The sequence below is a fragment of the Megascapheus bottae genome, chromosome 7 (assembly GCF_031878675.1).
Source record: "Megascapheus bottae isolate mThoBot1 chromosome 7, mThoBot2.hap1, whole genome shotgun sequence".
Classification (NCBI taxonomy): Eukaryota; Metazoa; Chordata; class Mammalia; order Rodentia; family Geomyidae; genus Megascapheus; species Megascapheus bottae.
The window spans coordinates 46,281,387-46,308,667 of NC_143515.1; the positions used below are offsets into that span (position 1 = coordinate 46,281,387).

The 27,281-nt window shown below is 42.2% G+C and overlaps 1 protein-coding gene across 4 annotated transcripts; it reads left to right on the top strand.

Annotated features, from left to right (window-relative positions):
- Positions 1–1,942: 1,942 nt before the first annotated feature.
- On the top strand, positions 1,943–26,830 carry Mtif2 (mitochondrial translational initiation factor 2). Of its 4 annotated transcripts, none has more exons than XM_090336906.1 (15): positions 1,943–2,409; positions 4,145–4,251; positions 5,941–6,160; positions 7,301–7,412; positions 8,108–8,279; positions 9,684–9,844; positions 10,617–10,793; positions 15,218–15,357; positions 17,640–17,764; positions 19,250–19,454; positions 19,847–20,099; positions 21,482–21,622; positions 23,491–23,655; positions 24,862–25,002; positions 26,630–26,830. In XM_090336906.1, the coding sequence occupies exons 3-15, from the start codon at positions 5,945–5,947 to the stop codon at positions 26,800–26,802; spliced, it is 2,181 nt and encodes a 726-aa protein (XP_090193032.1). In that variant the 5' UTR covers positions 1,943–2,409; positions 4,145–4,251; positions 5,941–5,944; the 3' UTR covers positions 26,803–26,830. The 4 variants fall into 4 exon arrangements, with proteins under 4 accessions (XP_090193032.1, XP_090193034.1, XP_090193033.1 ...); XM_090336908.1 differs by having other exon boundaries at positions 4,145–4,230; XM_090336907.1 differs by having other exon boundaries at positions 1,943–2,351.
- Positions 26,831–27,281: the final 451 nt, after the last annotated feature.

Below are 27,281 nucleotides of genomic sequence, written 5' to 3' on the forward strand. Positions count from 1 at the left end.
TAAGACCTGGGTTTGATTCCTCATTACCACATACATAGAAAAAGCCGGAATTGGTGCTGTGACGCAAGTGACTCAAGTGGTAGAGCTCTAGCCTTGAGCAAACAGTGTCCAAGAACAGTGCCCAGGCTGAGTTCATGCCCCAGGACTGGCAAAAAATAAAGGACACTCATTTCCCTATTTATAATGAAGAATAAGGTATCTTAGTATTCAGATATCCTTTGTAAAACTTTTTATCCAGTTAAATGTTTTAGTTTATGGACATTTTAAGTTAAATGTGTAGACTATTTTTTCAACACCACAAACACAGAAAAAAGCCAGAAGTGGCCCTGTGGCTCAAGTGGTAGAGCACTAGCCTTGAGAAAGCCCACGGACAGAGCTCACACCCTGAGTTCAAGCCTCAGGACTAGCAAATAAATAAAAACACATGGTTTAGCCGGGCATGGTGGCTCACGTCTGCAATCCTATTCAGGAGGCTGAAGGTCGAGATTCAAAGCCAGTCCGGCACTAAAGAACACAAGATTCTTTTTTTTTTTTTTTTTTTTTTTTGCCAGTCCTGGGCTTGAGCTCAGGGCCTGAGCACTGTCCTTGGACTTTCTCAAGGATAGAGCTCTACCACTTGAGCCACAACGCCACTTCCAGCTTTTTCTATATATGTGGTACAAAGGAATTGAACTTGGGTCTTCGTGCATGCTAGGCAAGCACTTTAACCACTAGGCCAAACTCCTGGCCCAGAACACAAGATTCTTATGTCCAATTAACCACCAGAAAACCGGGATTGGCCCTGTGGCTCAAGGGGTAGTGGAGTAGCCTTGAGCTGAAGAGCTCAGGGACAGCGCTCAGGCCGAGTTCAAGTCCCAATGTAATATGTAATATGGGGAATGGAAAATGTATTATTTTTGTAATATGGAGGATGTATTATTGCAATGGAATCGTGGAAGTAAGGGACCACAGGTTAGAGCCCTTCCTTCCCTCTTCGCTGCTCTCCTCTGTGGTTGTTCACTCTCCCGCCCCCTCATCCGCTCTGCCATTGTTTACCCAGACTTAACACCCTATCTACTGCCATTTGTTCACCAGAGCTGCATCTTGAGACCTCCTGGCGTCCAGTTTGACTATAAAGAAGTATGAGATTTATAGGATGAAGCCCCTGTGAGGTTTATGGTGTGAAACCACCAGTATGTTTGGTAGCCTTCTTTAAAAAACTCCTGCTTTTGCAGACCAGGGCTGCACTCTGAGATCCCGACCTTGGGGTGTAGTCCTGGCGCGTCAGCTCTTTCCCTGCTCAATAAACTTTTAACATCTCAATCGTGTTCTGAGTGGTCTCATAGTTTGTCCACCTATGGACTCCATTTCACCATGACCCGCCTACCCCCACACAAAGATAAATCAGGTGCTTAATTTTTCTCAAGGGCAACATGTCCTGCATCGAATCTATGCGTCCCGTCTTGCTGGACGTGGTGGATAACGTCCGCAACCTCAGGTTCCAGGAGACTGCAGATTTGGAGTTTGAGCTCTGCCTGGGCAATATAGCAGCAAGATCGGAATCCGAAAACAGAACAGAGCATGCCCTGCCATTAGTGGCAATCTGAGGAACGTGATAGCACGACTCCTAAAGCGATCGTTAGAAATGGTGCCGGCAGGCCGGGCGCCGGTGGATCAGGCCTGCAAGCCTTAGCTCACTCACATTTCCTCACGTAAGTGTTCAACTTTTCCTTGAGAAGCAGTTATTCACTTCCTAGGGAGGGACGGGAGCTGCAGTCCTGTTTAACAACCCGCCCCAGCGCCCGGGAGAAGGCCACAGACCGAGCCACTGCCTCTCCTCGATCAGGTCCAGCTCAGACCCGACACTGGGATTCTGAATCCCAGAAGGACCGCTTCCACTGGGACCGGAAGTCCGCGGGAACCGGAAGTCCGCTGGGGACCGTATTCGGAACGGACCGTGCGACTCAGTTCTGCCGGGTCTGCAAGGTGATGTCCTGCCAGGCCGGTGTCAGACGGAAAACTTGAAAGTGAGTGGGGACATCGAGGCCGGCGTCGCGCTTGGCCTCCAGCGTCGGTGGCACGCGAACCCGCAAACGCCGTTCCGAGGCGCGTTTTGCGCCTGCCCGACCCCGACCCAGGGCTTTCGCGCGCTCCCGGCCCCGCCGCCGGCGTGACCCCTGCTCCCCGCGCTCCGGGCCCAGCCGCCCCCGGCCTCCGGCGCCCCCGCGTTTTCCCAGTGATCTTCCCAGAGCTTCCAGGCTGTCCCTGCAGCCGGTTCCGCCTGCGTGCTTGCTGAGACTCCTGGACGCGCGTGTTCGTGGTTGCGAAAGCGTTCGGAGCTGCTTTCCTGTGCCGAGCGCCACCGGCAAGCGGTATGACTTTGGGAAAACCGTGGTGACACTTCTGGAGTCCCGGTCTCTTTCCTGCAAAGTGAGGTTCCTTCCGATTTTTAAAATTAGCTTTCTAAAAATTGTTATTTAGTAGGTGTACAAAAGGCTTACAATTCCAAAAGTCAGGGTAGGAGTATAATGCTTCTTGATCATTGTCACCCCTTCCTTCTTGTACTCCCGCATTTTCTTCCTTCCTTCGCGACCGTCAAGTTACACAGTTCATTTTTTACATAATGTACTTTGGCTATAACCAAACTTGCTCATTTTCCTCCAGTCCTGTGCCCTCTTTTGTGCACATTCTCCCACCTTCCCCCCCCCCCCAAGTAAAAGAAAACGTGTTTCCAACTCCTGTTACTCGTTTCGATAAACAGTATCCAGTTTTGAGGTTTGTGTTATTGTTCCCAATGCATCTACTCCCTCCCTGCCTCTGTATCGTGGTTGATTCGTTGCCTGTAAGTTCCTTGGTCATGCATTAATAAGTATTTATCAAATCAGGTGTCATACTATTTCCTAAGGAAACTTGTGTTCCCTGAGCACTGTGTACTTCTCTGACCAGGGACACATACCTAAATAAGATTTTGATATGTGCAGTTCTCAATGGGTATGATTGCTTGTTCTTGCTGATTGAATTTCTAAATAGTAATGTGGTTAGTTCTTTGAAATTAAATCAATTTCTTTTGATCTTTACTGGAATAAATCTTGAAGTAAAATGCTAAGTGTTAAGCACACAAGAGTTAAGAATAAGAAATAAAATGACTTATGAGTGTTTTTTCAATTATCTTTAAGTAATCATACAATGAAAGTGCCATACAACATTGTACTTTTAACTTATAACAATGAATTCTCATTACTGGTACATTGTTGGTGGGAACATAAACTTGTTCAGCCCCTCTGGAAAGCAGTATGGCAGTTCCTCAAAAGACTAAACATAGAGCTCCCCTATGACCCAGCAATTCCACTCCTTGACATTGACCCAAATGTCCAGAAACTAGGACATACTAAAGCCACTAGCACAACGATGTTTACTGCAGCATTATTTACCATAGCTAAGATATGGAACCAACCCAGATGCCCCTCAGTAGATGATTGGATCAAGAAGATATGGTACTTATAAACAATGGAATTCTGTGTTGCCATCAGAAAGATTGGCATCGCCCCATTTGTAAGGAAATTGAAAGACTTGGGAAAAAAACATATTAAGTGAAATAAGCCAGACCCAAAGGAACATAGACTCCATGGCTTCCCTCATTTGTGATAATTAGTACACATCTAGGACTCTCCTAGCAGAGGATTACAATAGTTCAAACCCTAGGTACATGAGGTCATATAGGATGAGACTAAATGAAAGGAACTCTAGGATATGGAAACAAGAGCTTTATCTTGTGTGATTGTTGTTCTTAATGTATTATGTTACTTCTCTTTTTTTTTTGCCCTTATGGTTAATATAGTTACTATATCTGACTTTGTTAACTGGTATATTATATATACATTTATTTGTTTATTGGAAACAAGAAAGGGAAGGGGGGAAAACAAGATGATTGGGAGGGAGTGGGGGAAGGAAATGGGGACAAAAACATGAGAAGGGGTATCAGTGTGCGAGAAGTAATGCACCTACTACCTGGCGAACGTAACTGTAACCCCCCTACATTATCCCAAAATAATAATAATAATAAAAAAGATATTGCTTAAGATAGTTCATGATACTGTGTAGATCATCTCATTATCTCTTTGTAATACCAAAAATAGACATTTAAACACTTTTGTTCTTTTTACAGAGTTCAGGAAAATGTGCTCCATGGAAAAGAAGTGACTTAGATAAGATAGCACTTCTGGCTAAATGTCCAAGCACGTGCCCCCCAAGGTTTGATTTTTACTCAGTCAGGTACTTTGTTCACTGTGTTGTGCCTTTTCCAGTTAACATTTCTTTCATTTAAAACACACACACACACACACACACACACACACACACACACACACACACACACACACACACACACACACACACACACACACACACACACACACACACACACCCCGAGCTAGGCACCAATGATTCATTCCCGTAATCCTAATCACTCCGGAGGCTGAGATCCGAGGATCACATATCAAAGTCAGCTTGGGCTGAAAGCTCCATGTGACTCTTAACTCCAATACACTGCTCAAAAAAAGCCAAAATTGCAGTGCAGCTCAAGTGGAAGAGTGCTTGCCTTGAGCAAAAGAAACTCAGGGACAGCACCCAGGCCCAGAGTTCAAGCCCCAGGACTGGAGGTTGTGGGGAAATCTTAGCCTCCTGCGTAGGCTAGGATTATAGATGTGAGTCATTGGTGCCCGGCTCATTGTTTAAGCCTTCGAGTTTATGATAATTATTTCCATTAGCCTTACTCATCCTCTCTCCCTCTCTCCATCCCCCAACTCAGGGTTTCAACTCAGCCTCATGCTTGGTAGGTTGGCACTCAACCATTTTATATATATATATATATTTTTTTGATGGGGGGGAGCAGTCCAGGGGCTTGAACTCAGGGCCTGAGCACTGTCCTGGGGCTTTCCTTAAGGCCAGAGCTCTACCACTTGAGCCACAACGCCACTTCCAGCTTTTTCTATATATGTGGTACAAAGGAATTGAACTTGGGTCTTCGTGCATGCTAGGCAAGCACCCTACAACTAAGCCAAACTCCCAGTTCTCGGCCATTTTAGCCACACCTCTAGCTCTGCTTTTTGTTGGTTATTTTGGAGGTTGAGTCTAGTGAACTTTTCTAGGCTGGCTTTGAGCTGTTATCCTCCAGAATTCAGCCACCTGAGTAGCTAGAATTATATGCATGAGTCACCAACACCTGTCTGTCTCTCATATATTTTGTTGCACAGTATAAATCTGATTTGGTGGATTTTTTTTTTCCCTCACGGTCTTGTAGACATTAAGCAAGTGTTCTGCTATGAAACTATGTAACTTGTCCTTAAAATCATGTTAGTTGAGGTCTGGGAGTTTGGCCTAGTGGTAGAATGCTTGCCTAACACGCATGGAGACTCTGGTTTGATTCTTCAGTACTACATACACAGAAAAAGTTGGAAGTGGTGCTGTGGCTCAAGTGGTAGAGGTCTAGCTTTAAGAAAGCCCAAGAACAGTGCTCAGGCCCTGAGTTCAAGCCCCAGGACTGGCCAAAAAAAAAATCATGTTAGTTGTGATTTGGTTAGTGAGTGCTCAAGTCCTTTCTTTTTTTTTTTTTTTTTGAGATGAGATCTCCCAGGTGGATTTTGAACTCAAGTTGCTCCTACTTCAGACTCTAATGCTGGGATTACAGGCATGCACCAGCTGGCTGTAAAAAGAAACTATAAAGTTGACTACATTATTTCAGTCCTCTCAGAATAAAAGCATGAATAATAATAATGGACACTACCTAGAGAGTACCTGGTATTTAATTCTATCTCTAGGCTGTGAATTCTTTCATGGCAGAAGTCCAGTTTTATTCATTTTTGTACCCTCATTCCTCATATAGTGCTTTAGGTATAGTAAATTTTCAATTAATATTTGCTAACTTGAATTAAATATTCACTAATACTTAATTTTTTTCCCTAGAAGTATGAATCAGAAGCTAATGAGGTTGAAAACTTTGCTACGGTTTCACACTCCGTGTAGGCACCTGCACAGCCTGAGGCAAAGAACTCGAGCACATTGGATGCACAGTTTTCCATCTGCTTACCCAGTGGGGACTGCTCAGCTCTATGTTCCACCCTGGCAGACAGACATGCTCATTGGCACTGCTTTATCTCAATACAGGTTTCTATCAACAAAGAAGGTAGTTACTGATTTCTGTAACTATATTATTTGGTCTGAAATGAAAGTGCCTGGGACCACGAGGAGAAATCCATTGTAAGGATTTTGTCATTAAAAGAATTTATGCTGGTCACTGGTAGCTCACGCCTGTAATTCTACTTGCTCAGGAGGCTGAGATCTGAGAATCGCAGTTCAAAGCCAGCCCAGGCACAAAAGTCCATAAGACTCTTTGTCTCCAGTTAACACCAGAAAACCGGAAATGGTGCTGTGGCTCAAGTGGTAGAGTGCTAGCCTTGAGCTGAAGAGCTCAGGGACAGTGCCCATGCCCAAACCCAGAGTTCAAGCCCCATGACTGACAATAAATAAAAGAATTTATTACTTAATGCTTTTCTCACACAATAGATCAGAGAAGGAAGGGGAATTCTGCTTAATTGTTTGGTTATGATGATGAAATTCATTACATGGAGATCAATGTGAAACTGAAATTAACTGGGTGCCAGTGGCTCGTAATCTTACTTATTCAGGAAGCTGAGCTGTAAGGACTGAGGTTCAAGACAGCCCAAGCAGAAAAGTCTCTGTGCCTCCAGTTAATGAGCAAACAAACTAGAAGTGAAAATATGGTTCAAGTAGTAAAGTCCCAGCCTCTTGATCAGAAAAAGCCGAGTGAGCATGGCCCAGTACTGGCACACAAAAATGCCATAAATTAAAGGTGCAGGATTTTTTTATTTTTTAATATGAGGTTTAAGTACTTAAGGGAGGTTTTTCTTTTCTTTCCTCCTCCTTCTCCTTCTCCTCCTCCTCTTCCTCTTCCTCTTCCTCCTCCTCCTCCTTCTTCTTCTTATGGTGGTATTGAGGCATGAATTCAAAACTTGGGTGCTGTCCCATAGCTTTTTTGTTCAAGGCTGATGTTCTCCCACTTTTGCCACAGCTCTACTTCTAGCTTTTTTGGTGTTAATTGGAGATAAGACTCTCACAAACTTTCCCACCTGAGCTGGTTTTTACTACCATCTTCAAATGTAGCTAGGATTATAGGTATGAGCCATTGGTGCCTGGCTTTGTGGGAGTTTATGTTAGTAAAAACAGTCATGGTTGTGGTAGATTTCCAGAAACAACAACAAAAACAACAGAATTTTATTCTGTTTATGTATTGTCATTTTAATAGAAAGAAAGAACAAGGAAACCCCAGTTATCTCCAACAAAACCTAAAACGGAATTAGAAGTATGGCGGGGAATGACTGTTAAAGAACTGGCTGGTGCAATGAACAAAGACATAGGTGAGTCAGATAATTTTGCAAGGAAACATGTAGTCATGAGTGTTTTTTGCAATGTTTTTCTTTTTTCTTTTTTTTTCTTTTTAATAAGTACAACTTCTAGTTGTGTGTGTGTGTGTGTGTGTGTTTCACTGTTAGAGATTGAACCTAGCCCTTGCACATGCTAGAGCAGTTCTTCAAAAATTAAATCATAGGCCAGGAATGTGACTTAGTGATAGAGTGCTTGCCTAACATATATGAAGTCCTGGGTTCGATTCCTCAATACCTCATATACAGAAAAAGCCAGAAATGGTGTTGTGGTTTAAGTGGTATAGTGCCAGCCTTGAGCAAAAGAAGCTGAGGGACAATGCCCAGGCCCTGAGTTCAAGCCCCAGGACTGGCATTGATAATAATAATTATTATTATTATCATTATTAAACCATAAAGAAAAAAACAAAAATCAGCCCCCACAGTGGCTCACACCTGTAATCCTAGCACTCAGGAGGCTGAGATCTGAGGATCAAGGTTCAAAGCCAGCCCGGGCACTAAAGCCTGTGAGACTCTTATCTCTAACCACTAGAAAACTGGAAGTGGCATGGTGGCTCCAAGGGTAGGGCGGTAGCCTTGAGATTAAAGAGCTCAGATATTCCTGAAGGTTCATAAATTTTGTTTAAGCATTTAAAGCATGATCCTAAAACATTTTGTTTTATTGTAACCAGATTATATATATGAAGCTTTATTGAATACTACTATTAACATAGATTCACTGGAAGCAGATTCACATTTAGATGATATCTGGATCAAAGAAGTGATAAAGAAGACAGGCATGAAGTTGAGATGGAGCAAATTAAAGCAGGACAAAGTTAGAGTAAATAAAGATGCTGTTAAAAGGTAAGACTTTCGAGCTGGGAGTTTGACCTAGTGGTAGAGTGCTTGCTTAACATGCACGAAGACTTGGGTTCGGTTCCTCAATACCATATACATAGAAAAAGTGGTGCTGTGGCTTAAGTGGTAGAGCTCTAGCCTTGAGAAACCCCACCATGCTCAGGCCCTGAGTTCAAGCCCCAGGACCGCCCCCCCCCCCCAAAAAAAAAAAGGTAAGACTTTTGCTGGGAATGTGGCTTAGTGGTAGAATGCTTACCTAGCTTGCATGAAACCCTGGGCTTGATTCTTCAGTACCACATAAACATAAAAAGCTAGAAGTGGTGCTATGGCTCAAGTGGTAGAGTGCTGGCCTTGAGCACATAGCGGCTCAGGGACAGAACACAGGCCCTGAGTTCAAGCCCCAAGATTAGCAAAAAAATAAATAAATAAGTAAAAATAAAGTAAGACAATTTATTTTCGTGAGATGGCCACACAGTTTTGCCTACCATACATTTTCATTCAGAATTAATGTATGAGTATAAGGTAAACTTTTATTCTAAAGGCACCAGAAAGTATATTCAGCTTATTATGAAGTTAAAAGTTACTTTTCATAGTATTCTAGGTGTATATATTAGTCTAAATTATAAAATTTGATTCAATTCTGCCCATTGTTAAAAAGAATGCCAACTTTGTAACAGTTGGGAAGTCATTAAATACTGTCATAGATCTGTGTGTGTGCGTGTGTGTGTGTGTGTGTGTGAGAGAGAGAGAGAGAGAGAGAGAGAGGGAGAGAGAGAGAGAGAGAGGGAGGGAGGGAGGGAGGGAGGGAGGGAGGGAGAGAGAGAGAGAGAGGGAGAGAGGGAGAGGGAGAGAGAGAGAATGAGTTTTGGTGTGTCGATACTGGGGCTTGACTCGGGCATTATATGTTATAGCACTCTAGCACATGAACCACAGCTCCACTTCTGCCTTTTTGGTAGTTAAGTAGAGATGAGAGTTTCACAGACTTTCCTGCCTGGGCTGGTCTTGGCTCACTCACCTTCCTGAGTAGCTAGGATTATAGGCATGAACCAGCAGTACCTGGCAGGTCATTATATTTTGGAAAGGGAAAAATAAAGTAAGTAAAAAAAAATAAAAGGAGGGGCCGGGAGTTTGGCCTAGTGGTAGAGTGCTTGCCTAGCAAGCACAAAGACCCGGGTTCGATTCCTCCGTACCACATACATAGGAAAAAGCTGGAAGTGGTGCTGAGGCTCAAGTGGTAGAGCTTTAGCCTTGAGAAAGTCCAAGGACAGAGGAGAAAGAATTTTCTACAGTGAAACTAGAATGTAAGCTTTATTGTTAATAGTCGCTTGCAGAAGTCTCTGCAAACCATTTCATAAGTTATAACATGTTTTTGACAGTTAAGCAATGAAACCCCTGTGCTATTAATCATAGGCCCCCAGCAGACCCAGCCTTATTAACCCCAAGATCCCCAGTTGTTACTATGATGGGCCATGTTGATCATGGGAAAACGACGTTACTTGACAAACTTCGAAAAACTCAAGTGGCAGCAATGGAAGCTGGAGGCATCACTCAGCACATCGGTGCCTTTCTTGGTATGAACACAAGTTACCTTACAATGTGCGTGGGAAGCACACTTTACTACATTTTTCAGCTAAATGTCATAATATGAAAGGCACAGATTCAAAGTAAGATGGAGGGCTGAAACTTAAAGCTGATGAAATGATAGTGATTAAAAGTTACTTCAAACTTTATATAAGAAGAAACTTAGGTTATACTTCTTATTCTTGGCTTATTAGTTTAAATGAGTCTAAGAACTGTAATTATGGTGTTAAGTTTAAATACCCAGCATTGGTGGGTTGGGTAATATTGCTGTTAATAATTAAATAGTAGCCACCATTTACTGGGTACTTAGCAGACAGCTTCAGCTTAACTAACTTGCTCAAAGTACATAGCTAGTAAGTGGCAAAGGCAGGACTTAAACAAAAGGTTCTTAGACTCAAATGTTAAGCTGCTAAGTACTGTATAGTAAACTGCCTTTCTGTGGCTTAAAATCTTCAGTCTCCCCCATATTTTATATTTCTTTCGGGTATCTTATGTTCTTACTATGAAATTTTAGTCTGTATTATTCTGATTGGTACTAATGGAAGGAAGCCTGGCTAGATGGTGCATGCCAGTAATGCCAGCCATTTGGAAGGTAGAGGTAGAAGGATTGTGGCCCCAGGTTGGCCACGATCTAAACTAAAATCAAAAAGAAGTAGGGATGTTTCTCAAGTGACAGAGCATGTTTGATGATGTCATGTATTCCTTCCTGTATCAGGAGTACATATTTGAGTATTTGGTGTTTTTCAATTTCTGTTTCTACAGTGTCTTTGCCTTCTGGGGAAAAGATAACCTTTCTTGATACTCCAGGACATGCTGCCTTCTCAGCAATGAGAGCCAGAGGTGCTCAGGTCACTGACATTATTGTGTTAGTTGTAGCTGCAGATGATGGAGTGATGAAACAAACTATAGAATCTATTCAGCATGCCAAAGATGCTCAAGGTATTGTATTTGACTTACATGTGTCTGGAAGGAAGTAGGGCTTGGCTTGGCTTGAGAGTAGGGAGCAGTGCGCAGGCCAAGTTCAAGCCCCATGACCCACCCCCCCCCCAAAAAAAGGGGGCTAGGCACTGGTGGCTTTCATCTTTCATCTGAAGCTACTTGAGAAGCTGAAACTTGGAGAATCGAGGTTCAAAGCTAGCCCAGAGTAGAAAATCACTCCATCTTCAGTTAAGCAGCAAAAAGTGATATGGCATAATGCTAGAGCACTAGTCATGAGCAAGAGAGATCAATGAGAGTGTGATGCTCAGTGTTCAAGTGCTAGTACTAATGCATACACAAACAAGAACAAGCTATAAAAATAGAAATTTACGGAAACATAATTGCCTACTTGGCCTTATGTGGTGGCTCACACCTGTAATCCTAGCTACTCATAAAGCTGAGATCTGAGGATCAAGGTTCAAAGCCAGCCAAGGCACAAAAGGACCTGAGTGAGACTCTTCAATTAACCTCTAGAAAATGGGAAGTGGGGCGTGGCTCACGGGTAAGGCAGTAGCCTTGAGCTAAAGAGCTCAGGGCCAGCGCCCAGGCTGAGTTCAAGTCCCATGACCCACAAAAAAAAAAAAAAAAAAAAAATGTCTACCTTAATTTAAAATTACAACAAGAGCCCGGAGTGTGGCCTGGTGGTAGAGTGCTTGCCTGGCATGCAAGAAGCCCTGGGTTCGATTCCTAGGTACTGCATGCACTGAGAAAGCAAGGACAATGCCCAGGCCTTGAGTTCAAGCCCCAGGACAGGTACTGCATACACACACACACACACACACACACACACACACACACACACAAGAGGGACACTGGTTGCCTCATGGCGACACTGGGCCTACTTCCCAGTGTACCAGTGTGTTCCCTTGAAGCACCAGTGCTATCCAGGAAGATGCTCCCCTGGATGATCTCTAGAGCCAGTGTGCTGGAGTTTGGAATGCTTTATCCTGGCTATTACTTATCCAGAGCTGTGAAAATGACAGCTGAAGGTGAGGGTTATCATGTGGCCGCTCTTTCCCCATACTAAAGGAGCAAGTCAAGTATATAGAAACTTCCCTCATCCGCTTTTTTCTTTAAAGGGAAATGAATGATTATATTGAACCACTAAAGGAATGAGTCTATGAGAGATTATGGCAAGCTTTGGATTGAAACATAAACATAGCAGTTACAGCTGTTGTTGCTATATCTGTGAAGAACCTTGGAGCAGTAAGAGACCACTTACACAATGTAGCAGCTGTCCAAAGTGCTGAACATTTGCAGAAGTGACCTGTCAGCCTTAACCAGAGGCGAAAGAAGAGCACACTGGGCACTGGTGGCTCATACCCATAATCCTAGCTGCTCATGAGGCTAAGATCTGTTGATCACAGTTCAAAGCCAACGTGGGTAGAAAGTCCAGGGGAATCTTATCCAACTAACCACCAAAAACTTGGAAGTACAACTGGTTTGAGTGGTAGAGTGCCAGCCTTGAGCAAAAAGGCCAAGGAAGAACTCAACCCTGAGTTCCAGTCCTAGTACCTGCACACAATACAATAAATTTTTTAAAAATAAAATAGGCAATTTATAGAATTTAGTGAAAAGGAGAAGTGAGAAAACAGATGAAAAAGTAAGTGGACCAGGACAGGAGTTTGGCCTACTGGTAGAGCGCTTGCCTAGCATACACGAAGACCCGGGTTCGATTCCTCGGTATCACATACATAGAAAAAAAAGGTGGGAGTGGTGCTGTGGCTCTAATGGTAGAGCATTAGCTTTGAGAAAGCCCAAAGATGATGTTTAGGCCCTGAGTTCAAGCTCCAAGACTGGCAAAGAAAAAAGTAGATGGACCAAACATGGGTGAGATGTTCTATCAAAAGTCTTTGAATGAACCGGAAGTTTAGCCTAGTAGTAGAGTGTTTGCCTAGCATGCACAACAACCCAGGCTCGATTCCTCGGTACCACATACATAGAAAAAGCTGGAAGTGGTGCTGGGCTCAATTGGTAGAGCACTAGCCTTGAGAAAGCCCAAGAACAGTGCACAGGCCCTGAGTTCAAGCCCCAGGACTGGGGGGAAAAAAAGTCCCAGTGGATAAAATATGTGAGAATCTCAAAAAACACAAGGAGATCAGAATACTTTGCTAAAACATGAAGTGAAAAAGAGGCTATATTTAACCTCTCCCAAAATAAATAATGTTGGTGAGTCATTTTTTGCTTTAGGATATATATTTTTTTTTTTTTTTGCCAGTCCTGGGCTTGGGCCCAGGCCCTGAGCACTGTCCTTGGATTTTCTCAAGGCTTACCACTCTACCACTTAAGCCTCAGCACCCGCCTTCCAGCTTTTTTCAATGTATGTGGTACTGAGGAATCGAACCTGGGTCTTTGTGCATGCTAGGCAAGCACTCTACCACTAGGCCAAACTCCTGGCCCCTATATTCAGGGTTTTTAAAGTAATTCTTTAAATTGTGGCAGTTACAGGAATTGCTTTCATGAGTTTAAATAGTTTTTGTCTCCTAAACAATTACTTTCAGATGTTGACTACTTAAGGCTTACTTATTTACTATATAGCTTACTTACATATATCAAGTTATAGAAAATCATGTTTGTTATTTTCAAGTTCCTTCAGTAGAGTTCCTGTGATACAAGATGGAACAGACTCTGGAATTTACTTGAAAAGAGATTTTATGGGGCCAGGAGCATGGCCTAGTGGTAGTGTACTTGCCTCACATGCACAAAGCCCTGGGTTCAATTCCCTGGAACCACATATATAAAACAAGCCGGAAGTGGCACTGTAGCTTAAGTGAAAGTGTCTAAGGACAGTGCCCATGCCCTAATTTCAAGCCCCAGGACTGGCCAAAAAAACAAAGGCCAAGGGGGCAGGGAGAGGGTGGAAGGGGGGGGGCGGGGAGAAGGTGGGGGGGCGGGGAGAAGGTGGGGGGGGGCGGGAGTTTGGCCTAGTGGTAGAGTGCTTGCCTAGCATGCATGAAAACCCCGGTTCAATTCCTTGGTATCACATACATAGAAAAAAATGCCAGAAGTGGTTCTGTCCCTCAAGTAGTAGAGCTCCAACCTTGAGAAAACCCAAGGACAAAGCTCAGGCCCTGAGCCCAAACCTAGGACTGGCAAAAAAATAAAAAAGTATGATTCAGGAAAAATCAGCCCATGATGTATATTGTGTTTGCCTCCATCTAGGGTTCTCTCTGTTGCATGAGAGTAGTAATTAAATAGGCCTATGTTATTTTTTTGGTGCTGGTACTAGGGCTTGAATTCATGCCTTGTGCTCATGTTTAGTTTTGTCATTCATAGTTGGCACTATAAAGAGGCACTAGAAATCCTAAAAGAAAAATTGCAATAATGATACCTAGTTTCAATGCAGGATGATGCATTGAAGTAAATTTAGCAATGGATTAAGGCCTAAAAATTAGAGTGAAATTATCTGAGACTTGAATGATCTTGAGTTTTTCTTAGAGGTTATCACCAGTGTAGTTATTGATCTTTCAGGTTTAAAGGTTGGTCTTTCTCTACTCAAAATACTGGGTGTTTTTTGTTTTGGGGTTTTTTTTTTGCCAGTCCTGGGGCTCTACCTCAGGGCTTAAGAGCTGTCTTTGGGCTTTTTCAAGGCTAGAGCTCTACCACTTGGGCTATACCACCATTTATAGCTTTTTCTATGTATGTGTTATCGAGGAATTGAGCCCAGGTCTTGGTGCATGCTAGGCAAGCACACTACTACTAGGCCAAACTCCCGGCCCTGTTTTGTTTTGTTTTATTTTGTGGGCCTGGGTGCTGTCCCTGAGCACTTCAGCTCAAGGCTATAGCCTACCTCTGAACCACAAGAGTGTCTTGTTCTTTAGTTCTTTAGTGCTCGGGCTGGCTTTGAACCATGATCCTCCGATCTGAGCCTCCTGAGTAGCTAGGATTACAGCCCCAGCTTTTATTTTTTAATTATTATCTCAGATGTGGTTTTTTTGTTGTTGTTGTTTTTGTTTGTTTGTTTTGCCAGTTCTGGGGCTTGAACTCAGGGCCTGAGCATTTTTCCTTGGGCTTTCTCAAAGCTAGAGCTCTACCACATGAGCCACAGCACCACTTCTGGCTTTTTCTATGTATGTCGTACCAAGGAATCAAACCCAGGTCTTTGTGTATGCGAGGCAAGCACTCAACCACTAGGCCAAACTCCCGGCCCAGATGTGTGTTTTTAATTGACTATCTGCTTATAATTGTAAAATCCTATTTCTGGATTTCATTCATAAATGGAGAGTTGAGTAGGTTGGTGAAAGTCTAACCTGGGGTCTTTTAGATGTTTTGATTAATTATATCCACAAGATAGGGAGAAAGACACATCAGATTGTGTCCCTCACTGGAATAGTTGGAATTGAAGGTATTCTCATTTGTACACTTATTAACTTTGTCTCTTTCAGTTCCTATTGTCCTTGCAATAAACAAATGTGACAAACCTGATGCTGACCCTGAAAAAGTGAAGAAAGAGCTTCTGGCTTATGATGTGGTGTGTGAGGATTATGGTGGTGAAGTTCAGGCAGTTCCTGTCTCTGCACTTACGGTAAATACAAGCCCCTCAAAGGCACATGTGCTCAAATGAGAGTGCTGTATGCTATCTGAAGAGCACTTTGACGTATGTGTTTTTAAAATCTTTTAGAACTAGCTGAGCTGGGTGGCTCACGCCTGCAATCCTAGCTACTCAGGAGGCTGAGACCCAAGGATCATAGTTCAAAGCCAGCACAGGCACTAGAGAACTAGAGAATGGGAGACTCTGATGTCCAATTAATCACTAGAAAAGGGGGCCATAGCTCTAGGGGTAAGGCAGTAGCCTGGAACTGAAGAGCTCAGGGACAATACCCAGGCCCCCTGAGGTAGGGCAGTAGCCTTGAGCCCAAAGCTCAAGCCCCATAACTCTTCCCCCCCCCATTTAAAAAAAAATCTTTTTAGTACTAAGCAAAACTGGTATAATATTCCTGATTAGGAATTAGGCTTAGTTACCAGTTAACAGTGAGAAAGCTGATTGGTGGGGAGTTGGTTCTAAAATTAATGCTTTTCACATTATGGGATACTTAGAATGAAAAGACTAGATGGTAAATGAGAGGAGGGGTTTAGGATTACAGTCAGCTGACATAAAAACAAGTTTAAAACAGGCACAGTTGAAATTTGCATATATTTATGCCTTTTTGAATACAAATTTCTTAGGGCATTTAAGAGACTTAAATCAACATTGCACTCATACAAAGATTAATCACTTTGGGGTTTTTTTTTGTTTTTTTTTTTTTTGCCAGTCCTGGGCTTGAGCTCAGGGCCTGAGCACTGTCCTTGAGATTTTCTCAAGGCTAGAGCTCTACCACTTCAGCCTCAGCACCACTTCCAGCTTTTTTCTATGTATGTGGTACCAAGGAATCGAACCTGGGTCTTCGTGCATGCTAGGCAAGCACTCTACCACTAGGCCAAACTCCAGGCCCCATCACTTTGTTTTTATTATTGCTGTTTATTTGGATGTTTCTATGGATGAAAATGCTATCAGTTATTAAAATGTTACTTATGATATTTTCTTTTCAGTTGCCAATTATTTTCTCTTGGCCACTAGACCCCAGCTCACTGTGGACTTTTTTATGCTGATCATTCATTAAAGGGATAATTCTGCTCTTATTGAGTTTCCCCAGTTAAATTGCATTTCATGTATAATTTTTTCTAATTTTTGTTACCTCTAAGAAATTATTCTTTGCCAGGTGCCCGTGGCTCACACCTGTAATCCTAGGAGCCTGAGATCTGAGGATCATAGTTCAAAGGCAGCCCAGGCAGAAAAGTCCCAATTAACCACTCAAAAACCAGAAGTGGGGCTGTGGCCCTGAGTTCAAGCCCCACAAAAAAAAAAGAAAAAACAAGGAAGGAAGGAAAGAAGGGAGAAGGGAGGGAGGAAGAGAGGGAAGCTAGTGCTGGGGCTTGAACTCAGGGCGTGAGTCCTGACCTTGGGTTTTTCTCAAGGCTAGAGTTCTGCCACTTGAGCCACAGCGCCCCTCCAGCTAGGCAAGCACTCTACTACTAGGCAAAACTCTCAGCTCCTTTTTCTTCCTTTTAAATTATGTCCTTTACCTTTTTGGGGGTTTTTTTGTGTGTGTTGTTGGTTGTTGGGCTTGAACTCAGGGTGTGGGTGCTATCTACCCACGCTTGAGCTTTCGTGTGCTCAAGACTAGTGCTCTACCACTTGAGCCAGAGCTACACTTCTGGTTTTTCATATATATATCTATATATATGATATATATATATAATAGATATATATATATATATTTTTTTTTTTTTAGTGTGTGTGTGTTTTGTTTTGGTTTGGTTTTGCTTGGTTTTTATTGAAAGTAAGAGTTTCACAGAGACCTTTCTGCCTAGGCTGGCTTCACACTGCCACCCTCAGAGCTCAGCCTTCTGAGTTGCTACTGAGATTGCAGGTGTAAGGATTACAGGTGTGAGCCACTGGTGCCCAGCAGTCATTCGTCCTTTTAATGCTTCAAGAGAAAAAGATCATGCTGGGCATGGTTGCTCATTCCTGTAATCCTAGCACTCAGGAGGCTAAGATCTGAGGATCGTGTTTCAAAGCCAGCCCAGGCACTAAAGTCCCTGAGACTCCAATTAACCACCAGAAAACAGGAAGTGACGCTGTGGCTCAATAGGTAAAATGGTAGCACTGAGCTGAAGAGCTCAGGGACAATACCCAGGCCAGAGTTCAAGTCCCATGTCCAACCAAAAAAACAAGGGGGGGCGAAAAGGATCATTTGGCTTTCTGATCCTGATAATTATATTTACAGGTAATATTTATTAATGTATATTAATCTTTTGTTGTTAAAGGGTGATAATCTGATGGCTGTGGCAGAAGCAACAATTGCTCTTGCAGAAATGTTAGAATTGAAAGCAGATCCTACTGGCCTAGTGGAAGGAACAATCATAGAGTCATTCACAGACAAAGGAAGAGGGTAGGTCTGCGCTAGAAGGCAGCAGCTTAATAATTTTGTTCTATAATTTTTGTGACTTCATTATATGACAACATATTTGTTTTTATTTTATATTGTTTCTTCATGGGCAGTTTTTCTCAAAGCATATTTTTGTGTATGTGCAAGTACTGGAGCTTGAACTCAGGCCCAGGGCTTTGTCCCTAGTTTTTCCTGTTAAACCACTTGGCTTGAGCCTCTAGTGCACAGATACTAAAATTTTTCTTTTTTTGGTTGGTTATAGGGATTGAACTCAGGGCCAGGTGCTATCCCTGAGCTGCTTTTGCTCAAGGCTAACACTCTGCCACTTGAGCCACAGCTCTACTTCCAGGATTTTTAGTAGTTTATTGTAGGTTCGTACCTAAAATAAGTTTCTGGACTTTTCCTCCCAGGTTGGCTTTGAACTGAGAACCTAAGTTCTCAGCCTCTTGAGTAGCTCGGATTTCAGGGGTGAGCCACTAGCACCTGGCAATAAAATATTTTTTCATATATTGTTATTGTAATTAATAGAAGGGTTACATTATATTCACCAGATAGAAGGTGCATTACTTCACAAACATTGGTACCCTTTCTCATGTCTTGGTCCCCATTTCCTTCCCCCCACCCCTGCCTCTCATCTTGTTCTTTTGTAGTACCAAAACCTGCTTGAGAATTTGAGAGAGGAATTAATCCTATGTACACACATGTGTATATATGTGTTTTGTTTTCTTTTTGCCGGTACTGGGGTTTGATCTTAGAGCCTGAGTTCTGTCTCTGATCTTTGTGCTTAAGGCTAGTACTTGAACTGCAGTGCCACTTCTGGCTTTTTCTGAGTAGTTTATCGGAGATGTGAATCTCACAGACTTTCCTGCCTAGTCTGGCTTTAAATCTGTGATCTTCAGATCTCAGCCTCCTGAGTAGCTAGGATTGCACTGGTACTTGGCTGTATATGTGTATTTTAAAACCTCATAATGATAACTTTCCTCAGAGAATAAGGGACAGGGTAACATTATTCAAAAAGAAATATGCCCGTTACCTGAGATATACATATATATATATATATATATATATATATATATATATATATATATATATGTAACTGTAACTCCTTTGTAGATCACCTTTACAGTAACAATCTTTTTTAATAAAGGAGGGGGGAAAAGAAGCTACAATTATATTGTGATTATGACATTAAGAATATTTACTTGATAAGCTGGGCATGGTGACTCACATCTATAGTCCTCGCTACTCAGGAGGCTGAGATCTGAGGATCTCAGTTCAAAGTCAGCCTAAGCACTAAAGTCTGTGAGATTCTTATCTCCAATTAATCACTAGAAAATGGAAAGTGGGGCTGTGGCTCATGGGATAGGGTGGTAGCCTTGAGCTAAAGAGCTCAGGGATAGTGCCCAGGCCCAGAGTTCAAGCCCCATGATCCACAAAAAAAAATAATAATATATACATATATATAATTTACTTTTATATTCATTTTAGTCCTGTTACAACAGCTATAATTCAAAGAGGAACTTTGAGAAAAGGCTCAATTCTGGTTGCTGGAATGTGTTGGGCAAAAGTACGCTTGATGTTTGATGAAAATGGAAAAACAATCAACGAGGCCTATCCTAGCATGCCAGTGGTAATTGTAGGCTGGAGAGACCTTCCTTCTGCAGGAGACGAAATTCTTGAAGTAGAATCTGAGGTACAGATTCTGTACGTTTCTATGTGTATTTCTATGTTAAATGTATAATTGTTTGAAATTTTAGTCTGTGCTGTTCTACCATGTCACTATACTTATGTTAACAGTTCTGGATTGTAAGGGACCACTAGGGGGGCAATCATGCTACTTTAGAATTTGAATACTATATTAAATTTAAAATTAAACTTACTGGGCCAGGAGTTTGTCCTAGTGGTAGAGTGCTTGCCTAGCAGGCATAAAGTCTCAGGTTCGATTCCTTAGTACCGCATACATAGAAAAAAAAGCCAGAAGTGGTGCAGAGACTCAAGTGGTAGAGCTCTAGCCTTGAGAAAGTGCTTAGCCCAGGGGCATTGGTATCTATTTCATTCACTGATACCAGCTTTCCCCTTGTGAAGTCAAGAGCACGTGAAGTTGTTGACTGGAGGAACTTTGAAAAAGAACAGGAGAAAAACAAAGAAGACCTAAAAATAATAGAAGAAAAACGGAAGGAACATCAAGAAGCATATCAGAAAGCCCGTGCACAATATGGCTCTTTGCACTGGAAGAAGATATCATATAAAAAGTACCTTGATAGAAAAAAACAAAATATCTTAAAGCCTAAAGAAAAACTTGAAAGAGTTTCAAATGTACTTCCTGTAATTGTTAAAGGTGTGTTTTTAAAGATTTTACTTTATAACCCAGTTTTTAAATATTGGTGTATCTTGGGACCTACAGTGAATTTGGACCTTCTATTTTCTAAACTTTTTATTTTACTTTAGACAGGTTCAGTCTGACCTTAAACGTACCTCTGTCCGGAGTGTAATCTAGTGGTAGAGTGCATGCCTATGAAGTTCTGGATTCTATTCCTTAGTACCACATACACAGAAAAAGCTGGAAGTGGCACTGTTGCTCAAGTGACAGAGCACTAGCCTTGAGCAAAAAATGTCCAAGGACAGTGCTCAGGCCCTGAGTTCAAGCTCCAGGACTAGGAAAGTACCTTCTTTCTGTCTCAGCCTCTCTGGTGCTACAGTCACCACTTCCATTACTGAAGACCCCTCAATTCAATTGAAAGTTATTTATTTGACAGTCCTGGGGCTTGAACTCAGGGTCTGGGTACTGTCTTGGGGCTTTCTCAAAGCTAGTCCTCTACTACTTGAGCCACAGTGCTACTTCTAGCTTTTTGTCTGTGTACGTGGTACCAAGGAATTGAACCCAAGGCTTCATGCAAGTAGGGAAGCACTCTACCACTAGGCCATACCTCTGGCCTTATTTGTTTTTTGGGAGGCATTTTTCTGAGTAAAAGTATTTCTTGCTAGCCAAGTACAGTGGCTCGCTCCTATAATCCTAGCTACTTAGGAAGCTGAGATCTCAGGATCACAGTTCAAAGCCAGCCGAGGCACTAAAGACCCTGAAACTCCAATTAACCACTAGAAAACCGGAAGTGGGGCTGTGGTTCCAGGGTTAGGACGGTAGCCTTGAGCTGAAGAGCTCAGGAACATCGCCCAGGCCCAGAGTTCAAGCCTCATGACCCACCAAAAAAAAAAATTCTTGCTGCTGTTATGAATGGCACTGAGGTTGGAACTCAGGGCCTTGCCCAGAATAGCCTCAAACTGCAGTCTTCTGGCTCTCTGCTTTTGAGTTGCTGGAATTATAGTCATGATCTACCAATCTTTATGTATTAGTAGATATTTATAAAGTAAATAGTGGTTTACTGATAAGTAAACTTGTTTTTGCTGGTTAAAGAAATTGTTCTTGGGGGCCAGGAGTTTGGCCTAGTGGTAGAGTGCTTGTCTAGCATGCACAAAGACCCGGGTTCGATTCCTCGGTACCTCATATATAGAAAAAAGCCGGAAGTGGTGCTGAGGCTCCAGTGGTAGAGCACTAGCCTTGAAAAAAAAGTTCAAAGACAGTGCTCAGGCCCTGAGCTCAATCCCAGGACTGACCAAAAAAAAAAAAAATTCTTGTCCTGGCTTTAAATAGATTATTGTAATTTTTGTATCTGTTAATATTGATCTCCTGCACCAACCATTTAAACCTCTTGCCTTATTTAGGTGATGTTGATGGTTCCATTGAGGCCATTTTGGACATTATGGATACCTATGACGTCTCACATGAGTGTGAACTAGAATTGATACATTTTGGAGTCGGTGATATTAGTGAAAATGATATTAATTTTGCAGAAATATTTAATGGTAAGAATTCTCTTTCCTGTGTGTTGAGCTGTGTTCCTTAGATCACATCGTGAATTATTTGCTTCTGTCTTGTCTCGCTTGTCACCCCTAGCACTTCTGTCAGTATCACCTTTCCTACTCTTAATCCAGTCTGATCCAGCAAATAACAGGATAGCTGCACTTGTCATGGCTTACTGCGGCCTTAAGGAGTGATTTCAAAAACCAGTAGTGTGCCAGGCAGGGTGGTTTATGCCTATAATCCTAGATACTCAGGAGGCTGAGATCTGAGGATCGAGATTCAAAGCCAGCCCGGGCACTAAAGTCCAAAGTTGGTGAGACTCTTATTTCTAATTAACCACTAGAAAACCGGAAGTGGCGCTGTGGCTGCAGGGGTAGGGCATTAGCCTTGAGCTGAAGAGCTCAAGGACAGCGCCCACGCCCAGAGTTCAAGCCCCATAACTGACCAAAAAAAAAAACTACAACAAAACTGTCTCATGAGCGTGGCCTATTGGTAAAGTGCCTGCCTACATGCATGAAGCCCTAGGTTCAACTAGTTGAACACTAGCTTTGAGAAAGCTCAAGGACAGTGCTCAGAACCCGAGTTCAAGCCCCAGAACTGGCAAATAAATAAATAAATAAATAGCTGTCTCAGTACTTTAATTAGAAATAACCAGCACGGTACCAAATGTTAAGTAATTATGAATCATTTAGGAAGGAGGTGATTTATAACCTGATATGACTACAATTAGATGTCATCTCTACCCTGAAAAGTTATTTTCAGTAATGATGATGAATTTGAAGTATTTATTTTGTTAGTCGTTGGGCTTGAACTCTGGGCTTGGGTCTGTCCCTGAGCTCCTTTTTGCTCAAGGCTAGTGCCCTACTATTTGAGCCACATCACCACTTCCAGCTTACTAATTCTGTGTTACTAATTGGAGAAAAAACTCTCATAGACTTTCTTGCCTGGGTTTGCTTCAAACCAGAATCCTCAGGTCTCAACTGCCTGAGTAGCTAGGATTACAGGGGTGAGTGCCGGGCCATCTTGAAATAGCCTGGCACCTTATAGATAAGAAATGGATTAATAAGACTTTTGAGATAATCGTGTTTTTCTTAATTTTTTTCATTTACTTCGTTTGAATGAAGCAATAGTATTTTGCTTTTGCTTCCTTTTTCCTCTTATTTGTAGTTAATTACATTATTTGTCCCTTGGTAAATCTGTTGTTTCCACAAAAGTCATTTTGCTTGATATAATTTGAATTTTGCCATTTAAATCCCTAATTTTGAGTATTGTAAACCACAAAATTGCAATTTTAACTAAAAGTGTAATTTTTTTTTTCTTTTTCTTTTTTTGTTTTTGCCAGTCCTGGGCTTGAGCTCAGGGCCTGAGCACTGTCCTTGGACTTTCTCAAGGCTAGAGCTCTACCACTTGAGCCTCAGCACCACTTCCGGCTTTTTTCTATGTATGTGGTACCAAGGAATCGAACCCGGGTCTTCTTGCATGCTAGGCAAGCATTTTAACCACTAGGCCAAACTCCCAGCCCCTAAAAGTGCAATTTTTATTAAAATAGTATTTCAGTTACAATAATTTTATTTTTCTGCTGTAAAACCAAAAGTTTATTTAGCATACTGCCTTGACATTATGAGTCTTTAAAATAATGCTTCTTGAATGAGTAATTTAAAATCTCTTTCATTGCTTATCAGAAAGTTGTTTTATTAAGTTCTAAAGTGGAATTTCTTCCAGTAATTTGAAACCTTACTAGCTTTTATAGGGAAAAACAATCATAATTTCTCATCTACCAAGCTGCCATTGCTATTTAATTTCATGGGAGGAAATTTAGATTTAAGTTTCTGTTAAGACAAAAATTTGTGAACATGTTTTTGCTTACCAGGAATTATATATGGCTTTAATGTGAATGTAAGCAATGTTATCCAGCAGTCAGCTGCAAGAAAAGGAATAAAAATTAAACTCCACAAAATCATTTACCGTCTTATTGAAGATTTGAAGGAGGAACTGAGCAGTAGATTGCCCTGCTTGGTAGAAGAACACAAAATAGGTGAGTGTTGGCTGAATATTACTAATAGCATGTTTAGCTTCAGTGTAAATAAAAACTGAAAGCAAATATTAGGAGAAGTGTTCTCAGTGTTCTGCATACTGTGTCGTAATAAAATATGACTACTATGAGAATTCATAGTAACCTCATATATATTATAAACATGTGCCCTGTACCACACATTGTTCTTAACCTTAGGGAGATAGACAAAGTATCTAAGAACATATTCTCCAGCTTAGACATGAAGAAGTAATTGTAATTCATAAAAATTAATAGCATTGAAAGAGCCATTGATTTATTCTTTGACTGGCAGAGCAATATGTCATAAAAAGAAATCTTAATAAGTATATATTTTTCCCATAGCCCACCCAGGATCAGGATTATATTTATTGTCAGGTCTCTCTAGTTTCATTTACACTGGAACTTTTTTTTTTTTTTTTTTTTTTTGCCAGTCTAGGGGCTTGAACTTTGAGCCTGGGCCCTGTCCTTGAGCACTTTTGCAAAAGGCTAGCATTCTGCCACTTGGGCCACAGGACAGCACTCAGGCCCTGAGCACAAGTATAGGACTGGAAAACAAAAACAAACAAATTGAAGGAAACCTAACACTAGATTTTCATGAACAGGCAAGAATAATTTCTATCAATCACTTGAGGAATTTTGTACTATTTAAAAGTTGGTGTTGGGCTGGGAGTTTGGCCTAGTGGTAGAGTGCTTGCCTAGCTTGCACAAAAACCTGGGTTCGATTCCTCGGTACCACATACATAGAAAAAAAAGCTGGAAGTGGTGCTTAGGCTCAAGTGGTAGAGCTCTAGCCTTGAGAAAACCCAAGCACAGTACTTAGCCCTGAGCTCAAGCCCAGGACTGGTCCCCCCCCCCCTCAAAAAAAAGTTGGTGTCACAGCAGTAGGGAATTTTCTTAGTTCCTTTTTTTTTTTGGCCAGTCCTGGGGCCTGAACTCAGGGCCTGAGGGTTGTCCTTGGGCTTTCTCAATGCTAGAGCTCTACTGCTTGAGCGACACTATCACTTCCAGCCTTTTCTGTTTATGTTTATGTGGTACTGAAGAATTGAACCCTGGTCTTCATGCATGCTAGGCAGGCACTCTACCACTAGGCCAAAAATCCCAGCCCCTCCTATTTTCAATTCTTATACTGTAGAATGTCAGACATTATCAAAATCCTTAGTGTCCTTTGTTAATCTGTTCTTTTTCAAGGTGAAGCTTCTATACTAGCTACCTTCTTTATAACAGAAGGGAAGAAAAAAGTTCCTGTTGCTGGCTGCCGAGTCCAAAAGGGACAATTGGAAAAACAAAAAAAATTTAAATTAATCCGTAATGGACATGTTATTTGGAAAGGTAAGCATTACCACTATTTTTCCTTCTGTGTTACAGGAGACGGAACTCAGGGCTTCACACTTGCTAAGCAGGTGTCTTACCACTGAAACCACACTGGTTATTTTCTAGGTATGGTCTGGAGTGGTGCCTTGGCCAGCCAGGGCGTCTATCCTCCTACCTATGTTTGCCTGTGTTATTGGGAATATCAAACTAGCCACCTTGCTCAGGCATTGGTTGAAGTGGAGTCTTGTTCTGTGATTCAACCTTAGCCCCCCAAATAGCATGTAGGTTTGAACTACTGAACCCAGCATTAGTAATACACCATCACCAAACCTTGTTGCTTGTGTAGCCTTTTTGTTTTTGCCAGTCCTGGGGCTTTCTCAAGGCTAAGAGCTCTACCACTTCAGCTACAGCACCACTTCTGGCTTTTTTTTTTTTCCTATGTATATGGAACCAAGGAATTGAACCCGGGTCTTCATGCATGGTAGGCAAGTACGCTACGATTAGGCCAAACTCCTGGCCTTGTGTAGCATTTTTGTTTTGTTTTTCCAGTCCTGGGTTTGGGCTCAGGGCTTGAGCACTGTCCCTGGATTTTCTCAAGGCTAGGGCTCTACCACTTGAGCCACAGCACCACTTCTGGCTTTTTGCTATGTATGTGATACCGAGGAATCGAACCCAGGTCTTCGTGCATGCTAGGCAAGCACTCTACCATTAGGCCAAACTGCCGGCCCCCTTGTGTAGCTTTTTATGTCCATTCATCTTTGCCACATAATCCCAAGTGGCTTCTAATCTTTAACTCCCTTTACCATTTTCTAATTTATCTTTCTGCAATGTTTTTTATGTGGTTTGCTGAATACAACCATACATTTGTAGCCATTTTTAAAAATGGGAAATTCTGGGGCCGGGGCTCAGGCTCAAGTGGTGCTGAGGCTCAAATGGTGCTGAGGCTCAAGTGGTAGAGCTCTAGCCTTGAGAAAGTCCAAGGACAGTGCTCAGGCTCTGAGCTCAAGCCCAGGACTGGCCCAACAAAAAGGGGGGGGGAGGATTCTGAGCCAGGTGCGGTGGTTCACGCCTGTAATCCTAGCTACTTAGGAGACTGAGATCTGAGGATTGTAGTTCAAAGCCAGCCCCAGCAGGGCATTACAGGGGCAGAGCATTACAAAGCCGTGAGACTCTTACCTCGAATGAATCATTAAAAAGTGGCACTGAGGCTCAAGGGGTAGGGTGATAGCCTTGAGCTGAAGATCTCAGGGACAACACCTAGGCCCAGAGCTCAAGTCCTGTGATCAACAAAATAAAAGGTGGGGGGGAGGGGGGAATCTAAGCCAGACACTGGTGTGTCACACCTATAATCCCAGCTACTCAAGAGGCTGAGATATGAGGATCATGGCTCAAATCAAGCCACCATGAAGTCCTCCATGAGACTCTTTAAGTACCAGAATACCAGAAAGGGCCCTGTGGCTTAAGGGGTAGGGTGGTAGCCTTGAGCTAAAGAGCTGAGTTCAAGCCCCATGACCAATTTTTAAAAAGGGTGGGGAGGAATTTAAGTGTTTTCTGCTACAATTTAGTCTTTAAACTTCTGAATTTTTAAGAATTTGTAAGTAACCACTGTTACTGGTTACTTGTACTGTTTTCTTCTTTTTTAAAGGATCGTTAACCTCACTGAAACACCATAAGGATGACACTTCAGTCATCAAAACCGGGATGGACTGTGGCCTCAGTTTAGATGGAGAAAAAGTAGAATTTAAAGTGGGAGATGAAATCATTTGTTATGAAGAAAAGGAAATTCCAGCTAAGACTTCCTGGGATCCAGGATTTTAAATTCATATTAAAATCATCAATGACTAAAATGGCCTAATACATGGTAACTTTCTTTTGTGGTTTTGGAGTTTGAACTCAGGACATCTTTATTAAGCAAGCAGTTTGAACCATTTTTGTTTTGTTTAAAGGTAAAAAAAACTACCTGCTATTTTAGCAAATGCAACATCCTGGGTTCGATCCCCAGCACCAAAAAAAAAAAATCATTAAGCCGGCCACATTGGCTCATCCCTGTAATCCTAGTTACACAGAGGCTGACTGAGGATTAAGGTTCAAAGCCAACCTTGGCACCAAAGGACCTGACTTTTTTTTTTTTGCCAGTCCTGGGCTTGAGCTCAGAGCCTGAGCACTGTCCTTGGACTTTCTCAGGGCTAGAGCTCTACCACTTGAGCCTCAGCACCACTTCTGGCTTTTTTTCTATGTATGTAGTACTGAGGAATCGAACCTGGGTCTTCATGCATGCTAGGCAAGCACTCAACCAT

Coding starts and splice junctions, on each gene's coding strand:
- Mtif2 (XM_090336906.1), top strand. CDS start 5,945: ATGAATCAGAAGCTAATGAGGTTGAAAACTTTGCTACGGTTTCACACT. Junction 19,455..19,846: donor TTCTTGAAGTAGAATCTGAG/GTACAGATTCTG, acceptor CCCCTTGTGAAG/TCAAGAGCACGTGAAGTTGT. Junction 21,623..23,490: donor TTTTGCAGAAATATTTAATG/GTAAGAATTCTC, acceptor TTTGCTTACCAG/GAATTATATATGGCTTTAAT.